Source organism: Dendrobates tinctorius, unplaced genomic scaffold, assembly GCF_039654945.1.
Source record: "Dendrobates tinctorius isolate UK_male_01 unplaced genomic scaffold, ASM3965494v1 ptg000007l, whole genome shotgun sequence".
NCBI lineage: Eukaryota > Metazoa > Chordata > Amphibia > Anura > Dendrobatidae > Dendrobates > Dendrobates tinctorius.
The window spans coordinates 44851932-44870836 of record NW_027361675.1 but is presented as its reverse complement, the minus strand read 5'-3'; the positions used below and the strand labels follow the sequence as shown (position 1 = coordinate 44870836).

The 18905-nt window shown below is 40.8% G+C and overlaps 1 protein-coding gene across 6 annotated transcripts in view; it reads right to left on the bottom strand.

The window, feature by feature from the left end:
* REPS2 (RALBP1 associated Eps domain containing 2) overlaps positions 1-18905 on the bottom strand; it is a 301690-nt gene that overhangs the window by 23247 nt on the left and 259538 nt on the right. For all 6 annotated transcript variants that reach the window (XM_073574130.1, XM_073574114.1, XM_073574109.1 and 3 more), the window contains 2 exons: positions 17166-17243; positions 12605-12750 (listed from right to left, as the gene is read on the bottom strand). In XM_073574130.1, coding sequence (XP_073430231.1) covers positions 12605-12750; positions 17166-17243 — 224 coding nt within the window. The remainder of the gene's footprint in view (positions 1-12604; positions 12751-17165; positions 17244-18905) is intronic.

The following is an 18905-nucleotide window of genomic DNA, read 5'->3' as shown; positions in this document are numbered from 1 at the left end:
TCATGTTTTTTCATGCAAGCACCTCCATTTTGACTGAATTATATGCCGCAATACTTCAGATAAATAGCTCCGTCTGGTAATGTGGTGATTTGTGTGCCCTAGTATGCCGTTCATCTGTTTGCTCTTTGCTGGGATCATACAGTAGAATGGCCCTACATAGTGCTTTATACAGTATAATGGCCACAAAAAGTGCTCCATACAGCATAACGGCCCCTCATAGTGCTCTATACAGTATAATGGGCACCACATAGTGCTACATACAGTATAATAGCCCCACTAATGCTCCATATAGTATAAATGCCCAACATACTACTCAATACAGTATAATAGGTATAATAGGCCCGACATAGCACTCCATACAGTTTAATGGTACCACATAGTGGTTCATGCAGTATAGTGGGAACCATACAGTACTCCATACATTATAATGGGCCCACACAGTGATCCATAAAGCATAATTTGCTTCACATAGTGCTCCATACAATATAATGGGCACCACATAGTGACATAGTGCACCATACAGGTTAATGGCCCCACATAAAGCTCCATACAGTATAAATGTCCAACATACTACTCCATACAGTATAATAGGCCCCACATAGTGCTCCATACAGTTTAATGGCCCAAAATAGTGGTGTATACAGTATAAAACCCCACATATACTGTATGGGGCACTAATGGCCCCACATAGTGCTCCATACACCATAATGGGCCCCGCATAGTGCTCCATACAGTATAATGGGCCCACATAGTGCTCCATACGGTATAATGTGCACCACATAATGCTCCATACAGTATAATTGCCCCACATAGTGCTCCATACCGTATAATGGCCCCACATAGTGCTCCATACAGTACAAAGGGCCCCACATAGTGACCCACACAGTATAAAGCACCACATAGTGATCAATACAGTATAATGGCCCCACACAGTACTCCATGCAGTATAATGGGCCTTACATAATGCTCCATACAGTACAATGGCCCCACATAGTGCTCCATACAGTATAATGGTCCCAAATTAAAAAAATACTCACCTCTGCCCATTCCACTGCTGCACTAGTCTCTTCATAATGTCTTCAAATCCCCTGCACATTTTGGTACAATGAACACATTGTAATGACATCATCGTGCTCGCTGTACTGAGACATCAGACGCAGAGTGGGAATGATCACTGCTTGTAACTGTATCGGCATCTAGGATGCTGATATAGTTCAAAGTGTGATGCCAGGTGAAAGTGTGATGGTGGACAGGGGACACACCTAGAATCACTGGCCAAAAATAATTGGGGATCCGCCCAGCGTTGCTGGCTAAATGTACTCACCCTGCCGGCCAGATTTAGCACATGGGCCAGAGTTTGATGTATATGATATAAATGGACCTTAAGGATGGGATTAATGTCTTCCAGCCTTTCAAATCTCAGGGTATCGTAACTCTACTTTGTGTGTTTTGGAACAAGAAAAAAGGAAAATTGAACATCATTTCACAAAAAAATCCCATAAATGGGCTGGGCAAATTGTTTTCCCCTTTCAAAAAATTTGGCTAAACAACTTTGTTTCAAGCATGTGATGCTCATTTAAACTCACCTGTGGCAAGTAACAGGTGTGGGCAATATGAAAATCAAACCTAAAACCAGATAAAAGGGGAGAAGTTAACTCAGTCTTTGCATTCTGTGTCTGTGTGTGCCACATTAATCACAAACAGAAAGAGGGTAAGAGAACTGTCTGAGGAGTTAAGAACCAAAATTGTTGAACAATATCAACAATCTCAAGATTACAAGTCCATCTCCAGAGATCTTGATGTTCCTTTTTCCACGGTACACAACATAATCAAGAAGTTTACAACCAATGGCACTGTAGCTAATCTCCCTGGATGTGGATAGCAGAGAAAAATTGATGAATGGTTGCAATGCAGGATAGTCCGGATGGTGGATAAGCAGCCTCAATCAAGTTCCAAATAAATTCAAGCTGCCCTGTAGGCTCAGGGTGCATCATTGTCAGTGCGAATTATTTGTCAACATTTGAATGAAATGAAATGCTATGGCAAGAGACTTTGGACATAAAAAATCTAGACTGCAGTTTGCCAAAATGTATGTGAGTAAGCCAAAATCCATGTGGGAAAGCTTCTTGTGGATAGATGAGACCAAGATAGAGCTATTTGGTAAAGCACATCATTCTACTGTTTACCAAAAATGGAATGAGGCCTACAAAGAAAAGAACACAGTACCTACTGTCTAATAAGGCAGGCTTTCAAAGATGTTTTGAGGTTGCTTTGCTGCCCCTGGAACTGGATGCCTTGACTGTGTGCAAGGCATGATGAAATCTGAAGATTACCAATGGATTTTGGGTAACAATGTAGTGCCCAATGTCAGAAAGCTATGTTTGTGTCCTAGGTCATGGGTCTTCCAGCAGAACAACGACCCCAAACATACTTCCAGAAGCACCCAGAAATGTATGGAAACAAAGCACTGGAGAGTTCTGAAGTGGCCAGCAATGAACCTGGATTTAAATCCCATTGAATCCCTGTGGCGAGATCTTAAAATTGCTGTTGGGAGAATGCACCCTTCAAATATGAGAGACTTGGAGCAGTGTGCAAAAGAAGAGTGGTCCAAAATTCCAGTTGAGAGATGCAAGAAGCTTGATGATGGTTATAGGAAGCAATTGATTGCAGTTATTTATGCAAAGGCTGTGCAACTAAATATTAAGTTGAGGGTGCCAACAATTTTGTCCTGCCCATTTTTAAAGTTTCGTGTGAAATTTTGTCCAGTTTGCCCTTTTTCTCTGTTTTTTTGGGTTGTTATCATACACACAAATTAAATAAACATGTGTATAACAAAACATACAAAATAACTGCAATAATTTTCTGGGAGAAATGCTTCGTTTTCTGGAACAATTTCAAGGGTGTCAACACTTTCGGCCATGACTGTGTATATTACACGAATATATTCTTCTCTTTTTTTTTTGTCTTTTATATTTTTATTTATGCTACAAAAACTAGTCAATTTTTATAGGATGCCTTTTGACATGGGTTTGTTTTTGGAGAACCCTGAAATAATCCATGGAAATGGAGAACGTACATATCCAGGCCAAATTGCGAACCCTTATGCGGCAAGGTAACAGTTCCAACCAGTGAACCATGGCACCGCCTAATTAAGGAACAGCACATACTGTAGTCATCTGAGTATTAATACAATCTCGGAAAAGTCAATGTGATACACTGCTTAAAATGTGTAAACAAGTGAATTAATCATATACAACAATCTTTTACTCTGGTGCCAGTGACAGACGGAATTCCTTCTGGCAGTTTTATCTGATAGTCTGCATAGATCTCAATATTTACCGAAGATTTCAGATTTGTCTATCGCTTATTTCATAAGCAATTTACAATACAGGACTGGAGCCGGCGATGACAACTGTACACTTGTAAATTATAAATGATCACCTGATACTGTATCACGTTTATAATTCCAAAGGTGCATAATGTTTTTTATACAATTTTGTAGAATTTTGAAGTCTTCATGTTCTAACTAAATTTCATTATACCGGCTTATTTCAGATTATCAATCTTGACATCACAATGAACCTGTTGTTACTCTTTTGTTTTAATAAGAAACCAGTCACTTTGTATACTAGTTGACATTATAAATATAAATTTATCTATCTGCAGTTATATATGGCTCTGGCGTACTGGCGGCAACAACGAGTAGGTAAGGGCCCCGTTACACGCTTCAATGTCCCAGCGATTCCACCAACGATCCGACGTGGATGGGATCGCTGGGGCATAGTTAGCTGATCGCTGCTGAGTTGTCACATAGACAGACTCACCATCAGGCCCAGCGAGCAAGCTGGTGTCCAAGGTAAACAGCGGGTATCTAAGAGCCGCGCGGCTCTTAGATACCCGCTGTTTACCCTGGAAACCAGCTCCCAGCGTCGCTGATCATTGGTCTCTCCCTGTCACACGCAGCAGTGCGCGCTGGCCAGCGGGAGACCAACGATCAAAAAATGGCCAAGGACGTTCCTGCACGATCAGCGATACCCAGTGGGGGGCCGGTCGCTGATGCGTGTCACACACAGCGATATCGTTGGCGAGATCGCTGTGGCGTCACAAAAGCAACGATCTCGCTAGCGATCTCGCTATGTGTGGCAGGGCCTTAACATTTGTACAATTATATGTGTAAAACAACAATGCTCTGTACTAAAGAAAGGGAGTAGATTCACAGACTATACACACAAAATCACTGATTATTAGTATCTATTAAAATAAAGAAAAAAAACTAGATCAGATCCCCTGTCAGAGATAACATAACCAGTAGCCAGGCTATTAATAAATGTGGGAGGGTGTTGCCCCTAATTTGTACCCTACCCAGATCCCTGCCTGTCAGCAGAGGTTCGCACCCTCTTGGACGCAATTGTTGTCTGGTTATGTTATCTCTGACTGGGGATTTTTTATTTTTCTGATCTTGTTTTTTTTTTCTTTATTTTAATAGATACTAATAAACAGTGATTTTATGTGTATAATCTGTGAATCTATTACCAGAGCCAATGGCTGGGAACAGACCGCATCTAAGCCCGCATTCCTCATTCTGTTGGGGGCTTCCATTAGAAGCCCCAACAAGCAGGATACAGACATGCTCTAGATTGAGACATAGACCCCGATTCAGGGCGGGACTGGCCATCTGGCAATTCTGGCAAATGCCAGAAGGGCCTGTCTGGTCGTGGGCTGCCTTGTCTGATACGTTGTTAACAGAATCGGTGTTCTCAAGACATCCATCCTGTTAACAGTTGTGACGGAGCACAAAGTCGCTGACTCCGTCACTAACCCCAGCAGGCTACGGGTATCATTAGATATATTGGTCTTGCAGTAAATCTTGCTTTCCTCCATCCAGGGTAATATTAGTAATATATCCCCATTTGGTGTTTGGAGACGGGTAAAACATGGGCCTGTGTGATTGCAAATGCCAGGGCTGAATTAAAGTCCCAGTCCGTACCTGCCCCAATTTATCGATTTATTTATGCCAGAATACTGGCATTTAACACCTATAAATGACTTTTGGCATCTTCACATCAGTTTTGGCGAGCTTCACCAAAATGGACCCAACTGGAGCAGGATGGGGCATGGAATTTCCCACCCAACAAATTAATTAAAAGTTGCAGAGCACCTTATGCCAAAGTTGTTGCTCCAATCTCTGAGTAACATTTATGACAAGGTACATGTGGTACACTCCAGTGATAAGATGCGTCAAATTCATTAAATACTCTTTATTTTTTACTCTTTATTTTTATATAGCGCTAACATATTCCGCAGCGCTTTACAACAGTTTGCACACATTTTCATCACTGTCCCCGATGGGGCTCACAATCTAAATTCCCTAGAGTCTTTAGAGTGTGGGAGGAAACCGGAGTGCCCGGAGGAAACCCACGCAAACACGGGGAGAACATACAAACTCCTTGCAGATGTTGTCCTTGGTGGGATTCGAACCCAGGACCCCAGCGCTGCAAGGCTGCAGCGCTAACCACTGAGCCACCGTGCTGCCCGTAAATTAAATGAATTAAGGCGCGTCTTATTCCTGCCCGACCATCATTAAGACTGGCACATGAAAGCCAGTCTTAATGAATCAGGGCCATAGACTACTTGTACAATTAGGCAGAGTCCAAAACATGACATTTTGGATATCATTGACCTGATCTTTTTTTCCATCAGTGTCCATCTTTGAAAATGGTTGTGCAAATTTCAAACTTCAGGATCACTCAATAGCGTCTGTGTCAATCTGGAATGCTTTATTGAACTTTGGTACCGCTGGATTACTTTTTTTCAACAGTTTGGCGTGTTTCCTAATATAAACGGTTTCTCCTTATTAATTCACACGGTGAGGCACATTTTTCTTTTTTATATTTGGATAAGAAGCAGTATAGCCTCTGCAGTATTGAAGGAGCACAGGGGCACTGAAGTTGGCAAGATCCAGCAAGCCGACCAACTCCAGAGCAATGCTTGCAAACTCTACAGCAAAGATATTGTAAGCATTGTGCTCCTTGCCTACGAGACCATGCACCTTTAATAGACTGCAGAGGTGGCTGGTAACCTAGGCAATGAACAGTAAACAATAAAATTAAAAATCCCTCCATTCTTGAGAATGGAGAAGATTTTTTAAAGATTGCTTGTTTTTACAATTTTACCTATTTAAAAAGATACGACAACCCCCTTAGGCTGCACATAATAGCTTACTTTCCAAGTTTTGGACTCTTTGCTATCTTAAAATATGTTGCTGTTTTGAGTGATGTCTTAATCCCGTTTTCAGTGCTTTAGACAAAGGCTCCAACAAAGTCAGGAATAAGGGATCAAACATGGTATAAAACCCATACTTGGCAAATAAATGCTGAAAATACCTTCAATTAATTATGCTTTTATTTCTTAAAAAGGTATTATCACAATAGTTGCACTTTAAATTGCTCTTAGAAATGTATTTTATGTATATTCTTAGCCATGAGGTTTCATTGATACAAGTCTATGAAAAGTATGTATTCACAAATCTTGGCGTGTTTCTTTTCTGGTCCCCATATAAATATCTATAACAGATATCTAGACTATTGTTAATTTCAATGTACGTCTAAAAGTTTATTTAAAATGTATTTAATGTACAATGTTTCCCATGGAGGGATGGAAAAGAATTCGACCAAACTGCTGTTACATCTGTTGACGGCAGTGTAATGTATAATAATTAGATCTGTCTCTTTAAGCAAGCCAGACTTATGGGACTTGGGGGGTGGAGACAAGAGGGATGAGAAGGGAAGTTTCAGTTTCACTTCTGGTAGCATGGGAATGCAACTGTTATGCTGTGTGCTGGAGGACGAAGAATAAAACATATCTAAAGTTTAATACCTTGAATTCTTCATAACGTGTGGACATTACAACTGGCGACGAGGATGGGATATAATCACCTACTGCTGTGAGTACAGACTATATTTTACCGCTTCACACGCCAGCACCACTGAGAGACTCTATCATGGCTGACTACTTGCACACATTCCCACAATTTGATATGACTGATGTCATTAATCTCTCCCATAACTGGAGAAAATGGCTAAACAGATTTCAGAATTTCCTAGAAGCCATGGACATAAAGGAGGAGAAAAGAAAGAGAGCTTTGCTCCTGTATTGTGCAGGCACAGGAGTCTATGACATATACAGTACGTTACCTGCAGCAGAAACAGACACATACAACAACTGCACTAAAGCTCTCACTGGCTACTTCAACCCCAAACAGAACATCAGATATGAAAGATATAAATTCAGGATTGCCAAGCAGCTTCCAGAAGAGTCCATAGACACTTATGTCACACGGCTGAAAGAGTTAGCACATGGATGTGCCTTTACAGATGTAGATGATGAAATCCTAACTCAAATAATTGTCACCTGCTCGTCTAATAACCTAAGGCGTAAGGCTCTGCAGCAGGATATCTCTCTACATGATTTGCTCAAAATGGCCCGTGCTATAGAAATAGCAGATCATCAGGCTACCGTAATGGAGAACGGGGATAAATTACATGTGCATAATCTCAAACAGAAAAATTTACCAGACAAACAAGCCCAGAAACAGAAGAAATGTTATAGATGTGGACAGGATTTCCCTCACCACCAGAACAAATGTCCAGCTATGGGACAAACCTGCAGTAAATGTGGAAAAGGGAATCATTTTGCAGCTGTTTGCAAATCAGCGCACTACAAGCCTCCGCTGCCTATGACAAAATCTGCAGAGGTAAAAGTGATAAATCAGGACACAGAAGAAATGTCTGCGACTGAGAACTATGTGTTCACTACCTCTGTCACTGGTTCAGTACAGTCTCCCTGTGTTACACTCTCAATCTGTAACACTGACATTACCTTTACAATAGATACAGGAGCTTCAGTGGATATCATAGATGGCACTACATATGAACAATTGAAAACAAGGCCAGTCTTACAACAAGTGCAGACTAAAATCTTTCCTTATGGATCTAAAACACCTCTAGCTATAATGGGACAATTTGATGCTGAAATTAGATATAAAGAAAACAGGCAGAAAACCACTTTCCACACATTACAAGGATCGGGAGGCTGTCTTCTCAGCTATCACACTGCCTTGGAGCTAGGGCTCATCCAGATTATTCATACCATAACTGACCCTGCGGATATGGATGTACAAACTATGGTGAACAGCTTTCCCTCCCTATTTAGTGGTTTGGGAAAACTAAAGGACTCTCAAGTACACCTTCATGTGGATGACAATGTTCGTCCAGTAGCTCAGCCTCACAGGCGTATTCCATTTCACCTGAGACAGAAGGTAGAAAAGGAACTCCAATTGCTCATGGATGAGGACGTTATTGAAACTGTTACTGGTCCCACTCCGTGGGTCTCTCCACTTGTGGTAGTTCCAAAACCAAAGACTCCTGATCAAGTGAGACTGTGTGTTGACATGCGCCTGCCCAACACCGCTATCCGGAGGGAAAGACATATCTCACCTACGATTGATGACATTATTCATTTATTAAATGGAGCCACCGTCTTCTCAAAGCTCGACCTCAATAAGGGATATCATCAATTAGAACTGAGTCCAGAGTCCCGATACTTGACCACATTTTCCACCCATGTGGGCCTCAGAAGATACAAAAGATTGACTTTTGGAGTCTGCTCAGCAGCAGAAATTTTTCAGGATGCAATAAGGAGTGTCATTCAACACATCCCATATGCCTTTAATTACAGTGATGACATATTGGTTTTTGGTAAAACTCAAGCTGAGCATAATCGTGCGCTATATGCTATCTTCGAATGTCTGCTTTCTGCTGGACTCACTTTAAACAAAGAGAAGTGCGAGTTTGACAAGGGTTCATTAGAATTCTATGGTCACATCTTCTCGGCAAAAGGAGTACAACCAGACCCCAAGAAAGTGGAAGCTATCAGAACAGCCTCAATTCCACAGGATGCCAGTGAAGTGCGTTCTTTCCTTGGAATGGCAAGTTACTGTGCTAGATATATTCCGAATTTTTCAACAATCAGCAATCCACTACGGGAACTTACAAAACAAAGTTGTATTTTTCAATGGTCTCAAGACTGTCAGGCCTCTTTTGAAACAATTAAAAATGAACTCTGCTCGACAACCACTATGGCTTATTTTGATCCAGCTCTTCGAACTGAACTGATTGTGGACGCCAGTCCCGTGGGACTGGGTGCTATTCTAGCGCAGTACAAGGATAACAATCAAAATCCTCACATCATTTCTTATGCAAGTAAGAGTTTAACAAACACTGAAAGAAAATATTCTCAACCTGAAAAAGAAAGCTTGGCAGTTGTCTGGGGATGTGAACACTTTCACTTATTTCTCTATGGAGCTCCCTTCACCATTGTCACAGATCATCAAGCACTTCTTACAATTTTTGGAAATCCCAGAGCTAAAATGCCTGCACGAATTGAACGATGGGGCCTACGTCTACAGGACTACAACTATAAAATTGTTCACAAACCTGGAAAATACAGCAATCCGGCTGATTATCTTTCAAGACATCCTACTAATGATGATATACCTGTGCATTCCTCCATTGAAGAATACCTACGTTTTGTTACAGATCATGCCGTGCCAAAAGCACTTTCTCTTGATCAATTTATAAATGAAACAACAAAAGACAAGACACTCTGTGCCCTAATACAAATCATCCAAAATCGAAGGTGGCATGAAATTCAAAAGGAAAAATTTCCTGATTCTGAGATTGATCTGAAAGAGTTAAAACTATTCTCAAACGTACGTGAGGAATTATCAGTCACTGAAGAACACCTCATTCTTCGAGGTACCAAACTAGTTGTACCTAAGACTTTGCGTAACTTAGTCATACAGATAGCACATGAAGGTCATTTAGGATTCGTTGGCACAAAGAAGTTACTCAGAGAAAAAGTGTGGTTCCCAAATATGGATCACTTGGTGGAAGAAAAGATTAGACGCTGTTCTACTTGTCAATTAATCACTCCATCATCAACCTTAGAGCCATTACAAATGTCTCCGTTACCCACTGCTGTCTGGGAGGAAGTGGCAGTCGATATATATGGACCATTGCCAAATGGCCAATACATTCTCGTAACAATTGATGAATATTCTCGATACCCTGTCATTTCATTTATCTCTTCAACATCTGCTAATAATGTTATACCAGAGCTGGACGACATTTTCTCGGCATATGGTATTCCAAGAGTGGTCAAAACAGACAATGGACCTCCATTCAATGGACATGTGTTTACACAATTTTCTGAATACTTGGGATTCAATAACAGGAAAATCACACTTTGCTGGCCGCAAGCCAATGGAATTGTGGAACGTTTTATGCGCACTCTGGGGAAGCGTATCAAGGCAGCGAGTCTGGAGCACATCCCACTGAAACAGTCATTATATAAATTCATGCGTAATTACCGCAATACGCCACACTCCACTACTAATGCTGCTCCAGCTCATTTAATGTTCAGCAGAACCCTGCGTATACGTCTCCCTGATGTGACCAGCCATCCCCGACCGAGTGACTCCTCAGTGAGATCCACAGATTTCTCCAACAAACAAGCCATGAAACGTTATGCAGACAGAAGGCGAAGGACACGGTCAAGTGCCATCGAAAGAGGGGATGTCGTGGTGGTACGTCAAAGACCAACCAACAAGACCTCACCTGTATATGGTCCTGCAAAATATTATGTTACTAAAAGGAAAAGCAGCATGATCACAGCTGAACGAGATGGACACCCCATAACGCGAAATTCTTCATATTTTAAAGTCATACCGCAGAATGATGACAATGAACTCTCTTTGGTGGAAGATTTGGTATCCGATGGTGGAGAGGACCAACAAGAGGTAGCTGGTCCATCAATAATGAACCCTCTCAATGAGCCCAGACGTTATCCTACACGAGAGAGAAGAGCTCCATCGAGGCTTATTGAAGAAGTGTAATTACAGTTTTGTTTTGTTTTGTTTTTTTGTTTGTTTCTCTGGTTTTGGAATTGAACAAATAAGACAAAACGGACATATGATTTCTTTGGACGTTTTCATGTTGTTGCATTTATCAGTAATATGGGTTATTTATAAAAAAAAAAAAAAAAGGGGATGATGTAATGTATAATAATTAGATCTGTCTCTTTAAGCAAGCCAGACTTATGGGACTTGGGGGGTGGAGACAAGAGGGATGAGAAGGGAAGTTTCAGTTTCACTTCTGGTAGCATGGGAATGCAACTGTTATGCTGTGTGCTGGAGGACGAAGAATAAACCATATCTAAAGTTTAATACCTTGAATTCTTCATAACGTGTGGATATTACAGGCAGTTGGATGTTTGATTGCCCTTCATTGGAGACAGACTACTTCCCCAGCTTATCAGTAGGTTTTGGATAGAATAGCTGACATCTGCAGGATGGAGCACACCACAGCCTTATTGAATGTGAGTTTAGACAGATTTGAGACCGTCTGGGCTCCATGGTACTATTTTAGGGCCCAAAACAACAGTTAGGAGCATGTTGGTTTTTGAACAGGTTTCTTCTTCCTTTCCCCCTTCTCTATGTGTATGTCTCATGTTATTTAGTATTGTGGTTTTTTAAAAAATTGTAATATGAGTATGTTGATGCCACTGGGGGAAACGTCTTCCAAGAGTTCATTCTAATTGAACTCCATTCTTTCTGACCCTCTAATTTATAAGCCAAATTGTGATTGTTTTGTACCATTTCTGATTGTAAAATTTAATAAAATTTAATAAAAAAAATTACAGTTATTTAAAAAGTATGTACAACTGTTTTTACTGCTTTTACTTTTGCAATAACACCCTTTTGATAATGCTCTTTGTCGCAATCATCATCTTAAAAGATGTAACAACCAGATATAGTATCATATTGATTACCATGGGTATGTGCTGCCTAGAAAAGCCACACTAATATTTACTTATTCAACCCACATTTTTGTTTGCCTTCAAATTTTCCAATTGACCAAGTTCACACAGTCCTTGAAACAATCATGTCAGTCATATCCTCAAATTGCCTGTGTAACTGGACAAGAACAGTGCATGCTCAGGTCCTTGTGCACTAGAACATAGGCTACAACTGTTAGTATGCTAGTCATGCGGCAAAAAGACTGAAAGTATGCTTGTTGGAACCTGGTCTTAACACTTACGTTACATACAAAAACATTGAAAACTTCACAAAAGATTTTTTCTTTTCAAAAATAAAGGGCATTATTATTTCACGGTTTTCAATTCGTTCTTATCGTATGCATGTTGATTCCTTTGGAGAGGAGGAATACCCAACTATTAAATCACTTTTAGTGTAATAGTGGGTGGTTATCTAACATAGTTTCACTGTAGATATAAATATAATAACCATTTGTCACCATACTTTTTCTTGCAAACATAAGGTATTTTTCGCCAATTTTAGGAGCAAATGCTCCTTAAGACCCAGTATTTAAGTTTAGTAGCACTGTAGACTGAATGGAGACACTAGTCGGGAGGTCATTATGAAGCCAGTTATTTATGGATTAGTGGAGGTCAATATCTTAACAAAATATAAGCCAGAGAAATAAACCACTGCTATTTATAACTATCTGTAGACTGTGTAACATACTTTTGAACAGCGGGATGAGACTTTAAGGATGCAGCAGATGAGGTCACACTTGATGCTGAGGACAAGTCGTGATTTTCCAGCACTTGGCTTTCAGGGTGGAATTTTCTTCTTAATGGCTTTGTGGGAGGGTGGTTCAATAGTATCTCCTGTAAGAAAGAATTTTATAAATATTTTAATTTTCTTTTTTATGAAATGAATTTCTGAAAATGTTGCATTCACATTTTTGTATGTTAGTGTCAGTGAAGCTGAAATCAACTTTTGCTATCAATTTTAATATATTATGGAAGTGCATCACAAGCCATTACCTAAATTGGCCCTTTTTAGCTCCACTTGTGAACAGGAACAATGTGGGTCATAGCAGGGAATTAAATCAAATTTCCTGTCACTGGCCAACGAGAGATGTCAGCAGAAAATAGGCTTTATTTTTATGGCAGTCTGCAGCCCATTAAGTTGGAGGAAAGATTGTTGGGATACACTGACAGTCATTGTGACGATTTCTCTGCTATTCCCATGTACAAAACACCATAGTTATGAAAAATCAGCTTTAACACCCCATTTCTATGATGGATAGGTATGCCTTGGTCCATATAAAATTTCATATCCACATCCATAACTCAGTCTGGGGTCTTTGGTCTGGGGGAGCCACTGAGCACTTTGCAAACGAGTCCAAAGTCTGAAAGTTTGGACGACTCTGTGTGGACTTCTTTCGTTCAGTGTCCATCTTTTTAGCCAGACACAAAAGTGTAGTCTACTAAGGTGAACCCATAGTATGTCCTAACAAACGCAGTAAAAGTGAGACGTTTCCTTTTATAAAGCATGGCATGTCTTTCTTTACTATCATCAGAAGTTCTTTCTAGTGGCTCTTAAAATCTTGAAATTCATAACCAGTCCTCAAGTCATTTTCCAAAAAAATGTATAAAGAAATGAATAAATAATAATAACACCCTATTCATTAACATGTATTGAAAATAAAATATAAAAATGGCTTCTGGTAATTCAAGACCTGCTGAAAAATATTTGAAGAATCTGAATTACTTGTGAAATTCAATAGTGTGACCAATGAGTATGATTTTCTCAGGCCAAGTGAAAACACCTCTGTCATATGCTTCATTATGAACAGAGTGATCAATGTCGTGGAAAGCATCCCTAAGGACAATATATCAAATAACCATGACCCCTTTGAAACTGCATGTAGAAATATGTGCATTACTGGCAGGGTATAACTAAAAATCAATAAAAGTAATTAGAAAAATGATTCTGCGGCTCATATAACTAAGAATAAATGCAAATGAAACATCAACAGTACCCTGCAATGCATCATACACTACGTACAAACCATCACATTGGATATACTGAGAGGGGAATACAAGTAAGACTAATGAAGATGTCACATGAGCAGACGATTGATAACATCAGAGACAGTTTTGGTCGACAACCCCAAGACCCCTTTCTCCGAAGTGCTCAGTGCTCCTCCTCCAAAACCAACTTCTCCACCATTACAGAAGATCTCCACTCTACTCTCAAGATCACCACCTGTGCACTTGACCCAATCCCATCCCATTTCATCCCAAACCTCATCAGAGTCTTCATCCCAACCCTAACCCATCTCTTCAACCTATCACTAACAACTGGTGTTTTCCCCTCAAGCTTTAAACATGCCTCAATCACACCTATCCTCAAAAAGCACTCTCTTGACCCATCCTCTGCATGTAGCTATCGCCCCATATCACTTCTCCCCTATGCCTCAAAATAACTGGAACACCACGTCCATCTTGAACTGCCCTTCCACTTCTCTTCTTGCTCCTTCTTTGACTGCTTACAATCTGGCTTCCGGCCGCATCACTCCACTGAATCTGCCCTAACTAAAGTCAGCAATAACCTATTAACTGCCAAAGCCAAGAGACACTACTCTGTGCTCCTCCTCCTGGACCTGTCCTCTGCCTTTGACACAGTGGACCATTCCCTATTATTACAGACCCTCTCATCTCTTGGCATCACTGACTTGGCCCTATTTTGAATCTCGTCATACCTAACAGACCAGACATTCAGCATCCCCCACTCACACACCACCTCCTCACCTCGCCCCATATCTGTCAGAGTCCCGCTTAGTTCAGCCCTAGGGCCTCTGCTCCTCTTCATCCACACCAAATGCATCGGACAGGTCAAAGAATCTCACAGCTTTCAGTATAACTTCTATGCTAATGACACACAGATCTACATCTCTGGACCAGATATCACCTCCCTACTAAACAGAATCCCATAATGCTTGTCAGCTTTTATATCCTTCTTCTCCACTAGATTTCTAAAACTTAACATGGACAAAACAGAATTCATCATCTTTCCCCATCTCACTCAACTCCCCCAACAGACCTATCCATTAATGTAAATGGCTGCTCACTCTCCCCAGTCCTACAAGCTCGCTGCCTCAGGATTATCCTTGACACTGATCTCTCCTTCAAACCAGATATCCAAGCCCTTTCCACTTCCTGCCGACTTACTCAAAAATATTTCCCGGATCCGTAAATTCCTAAACCGAGAATCTGCAAAATCCCTAATCCATGCCCTCATCATCTCCCGCCTTGACTACTGCAACCTCCTGCTCTGCGGTCTCCCGTCTAACACTCTCACACCCCCCCAGTCTATTCTAAACTCTGCAGCCCGACTAAGCCACCTGTCCCCCGCTATTCCCCGGCCTCTCCCCTCTGTCAATCCCTGCATTGGCTCTCCATTACCAAAAGACTCCAGTTCAAAACCCTAACCATGACAAACAAAGCCATCCACAACCTGTTTCCTCCACACATCTGCGGTCTCGTCTCCCGGTACTTACCTGCACGCAACCTCTGATCCTCACAAGATCTCCTTCTACACTCCCCTCTTATTTCCAAATCCAACAATCCCATACGAGATTTCTCCCGTGCATCACCCCTATGTTGTAACTCTACCCCAACATATAAGACTCTCGCCTACCATGGAAACCTTCAAAAAGAACATGAACCTACCTCTTCTGACAAGCCTATAACCTGCAGTAACCACGGATCAACCAAACCGCTGCATGACCAGCTCTACCCTCGCCAACTGTATCCTCACCAATCCCTTGTAGATTGTGAACCCTCGCAGGCAGGGTCCTCTCTCCTCTGTACCAGTTGTGACTTGTATCGTTTAGATTACTGTACTTGTTTTTATTATGTACACACCTCCTCACATGTAAAGCGCCATGGAATAAATGGTGCTATAATATTAAATAACAATAATAATAATAAAAATGAGTGGCCTATGGGTAACTTCCTGTCAGTGTCCACCCCAGTGACTATGGCTAGTACTATGAGGACCCTATGGCTAGCCCTCATGGTTATACTGGAGAAGATCATCTTGGTGGCATTGTCTATGCCACCGATGTGGCACTATGGCTAGTAACTAGGGATATATTGTGGCTGGTGCTCATGTGGAAGAAACTATAGTTTGGATTTTAGACCACTCTACAACATAAAAAATATAAAAGGTAAATGGAATATGGGTATATGGTGATGTTTATTAGGTCAATAAACTTGTAATTCATGTGAAATATATAATGTATTTGTCTCCCACCATAACACACATAAATGTGGACTAAGGATAACATATAGGGGCATATATAATAATACTGTCTAAATCTTAGTACAAACGAAGACTTAAAATATGCCATTATCACAGTGATTCATTCTGTTTGATAACTGTAAGGCATTTTTACACTGTTTAATCTAACTTCACATTACTTATTAGTTAACTTTGCGCCAAACATTTGTCACAAATTTTGTCACATTTTTTTAAACAATTTTCTCACAATTTTTGATGCATATAAGACCAAGCCCTTTGTTAGACAAAACACACACAGGGGCAGATTTATTAAGACTGGCATTGAGTATTCCAGTATTATTGAAGGGTTCGTAGGAATATGATGCACCAAATTCAATAAGAGGGGCGCTCAACTTAAATCAGGTGCATCTTCTCAGTGCACCTCAGGAGAAATATTACACTAGTCATCAACTGGAGTAGTATTTTGGCTTACAAAGCACCGGCACTTTTGCTAATTTTGATGGACAAGTGTAGCCATGCCCCGTCCCACATTCAGCTCTAGCCATTTTGATACAGTGGCTTCAAACTGGCGTGTAATCCCCAAAGTTGCTAAATTTTTGTACAACTCCACTTTGCGCAAAAAATGTGCAAATTTTCAAAGCCTTTTATGACAGTTTTCTGGCGTAAAAGAGTTCATGAATGGTGCCCAAAGTAGCTAAAACACATAATAAATATGAAAGAATGCTGGTACATTCAGTTCAATAAGTATTTCCTTATCTGAAAGTCAGTGTTTGGCTGGTCTGAAGAATAATGGAGTATCAGTGTTTTTCTGACCAAGTAAATGTAAGCCATCTGCATATGGATAACTATAAAAATCCCTTCTCCTGCTTCTAATTAGAAGCTGTGGAATACAAAAAGTAATAAATGTAAGTTTGTAAAGTGTAAAGGAAGTTGGAGATAAACTTGTAAGTGATGGATAACATTATGACAGTAAGAACGCCTGATTTACCTTTTTGGCAGGACTGCTTTCCTCTGTCTGTGGCAACATTTTATTAGTCTGCAATTCGATCTCTACTGCTCGTTCATTCTGTAGAATAGATAGTATTTACTTCATTAAACAAAATGACTGGAAGGTGACTTATTTGAAGATGAAAAACAAATGTAAAGGAAACAGATATGCTGATGTACGCAATGCCTTTATTATACCACTTAAAGCAAACCTGTCAGTAGCATTTTGCTAAGTAAACTACAGACACTGTCAGGTTGGCAGTGGTGAATTGATTAAATGATACCTGGGGTAAAGAAATCTGTCTTGTATTTCTTGTGTAATCAGAGTTTTCAGTTAATGATGTGCTCGTGCTCCAGGGCGGGACAGTAGGCAGAGTCTTATCTTCCCACTCTAAGCCAGAGAAATCAAGGAAAGACCTGCCGGCAGGCTGCCCCGAAGCACAAGCAGTCTCTCTCTGTCCCTATGATGAGGAACATGTTTCTGCCTCAGGGCAGCCTGTGGGGAGGTCTTTCCTTGATTTCTCTGGCCTAGAGCAGAAAGATAAGACTCTGCATACAGTCCCGCCCCAGATCACGAGCATATCATTAACTGAAAACTTCTAACACTGATTACACAACAACCACAAGATGGATTTCTTCACCCCAGGTATTAATTTAATCAGTTTAACACTGCCAACCTGACAGTGTCTGCAATTGACTTAGCAGAATCCTGCTGACAGGTTCACTTTAAGTGGTGTACAGTACAAACCAAATTCAAAAATGTTTAGGGGTTTCAAAGGTTCAGAGGTAATATCTATAACTATATATCTATGAAAAAATCTCAAAGGTTCCTTGTGTGCCACATGTAGAAAGAAGCATGTAGCCATGTTGGATCTAATGCTCAGTAAGGGCTCAAAAAAATATCTGTGCAAATCTCTCCGATCTTGGACCATAATGCATGAAATGGCCACAGGTCTACCGACCGAAACAGGACAGCTTCCTGTATTTATATGATGCTGCCACGCTCGGGTCAGGAGAACCGTGGCCAGTTCGTGCACTGCGGTCCAAGTTTGGACCAATTTGCACGAACATCTGCAAGAGCCTTACTCATAAATCGGTCAATCAAAAAAACTTGATCTAAAACACATTATAAATGCAGTCTGTAGTGTTGCCACATGTTTTGTGTCTACCTAACATTTACCATGTTTGCCTACACAAGTGGCTAGACTGGTAGGAGTCTGAAAACCAAAAGTTTAGAAACCAAAAGAGCTCTGACATCACTTTTAAATGGGATGTCCACTACTAGGACAACCACATCTCGATCTAAATGTCTGGCCTGGTAAAATAAAAAAATCTTAGACTCAACTCCTGTGCTGGCGCCGTTCCTGCAGCTGTTGAATTGAATATGAAGACAAAGTCAGGCCTGCAGCTGCTCTCTGACTTCCACTTCATGTTCAAGAAGGTGGAGACAGTGATGCCAGCGCTAATTGGGCGATGGGCAGCACGTGTCATGCAACTGCACGAGCCCCAGGACCGCGAGTGCCAACACTGCTGGAGTGGAGCAGACAAGGGAGGTGAGTATAAGCTTTTTTATTTTATTAGGGCCAAACAATTAGATCGAGAAGGGGTTGTCCTAGTAGTGGATAACCCCTTTAAGGGTATGTGCACATGACAACTTTTACAGGTGAGGAGAACCTAACAAGTTTTGTTTTTTAAAAACAGAAGCTTCAAGAAACTCCAACGTTTTTTCCTGAAGTGTCTT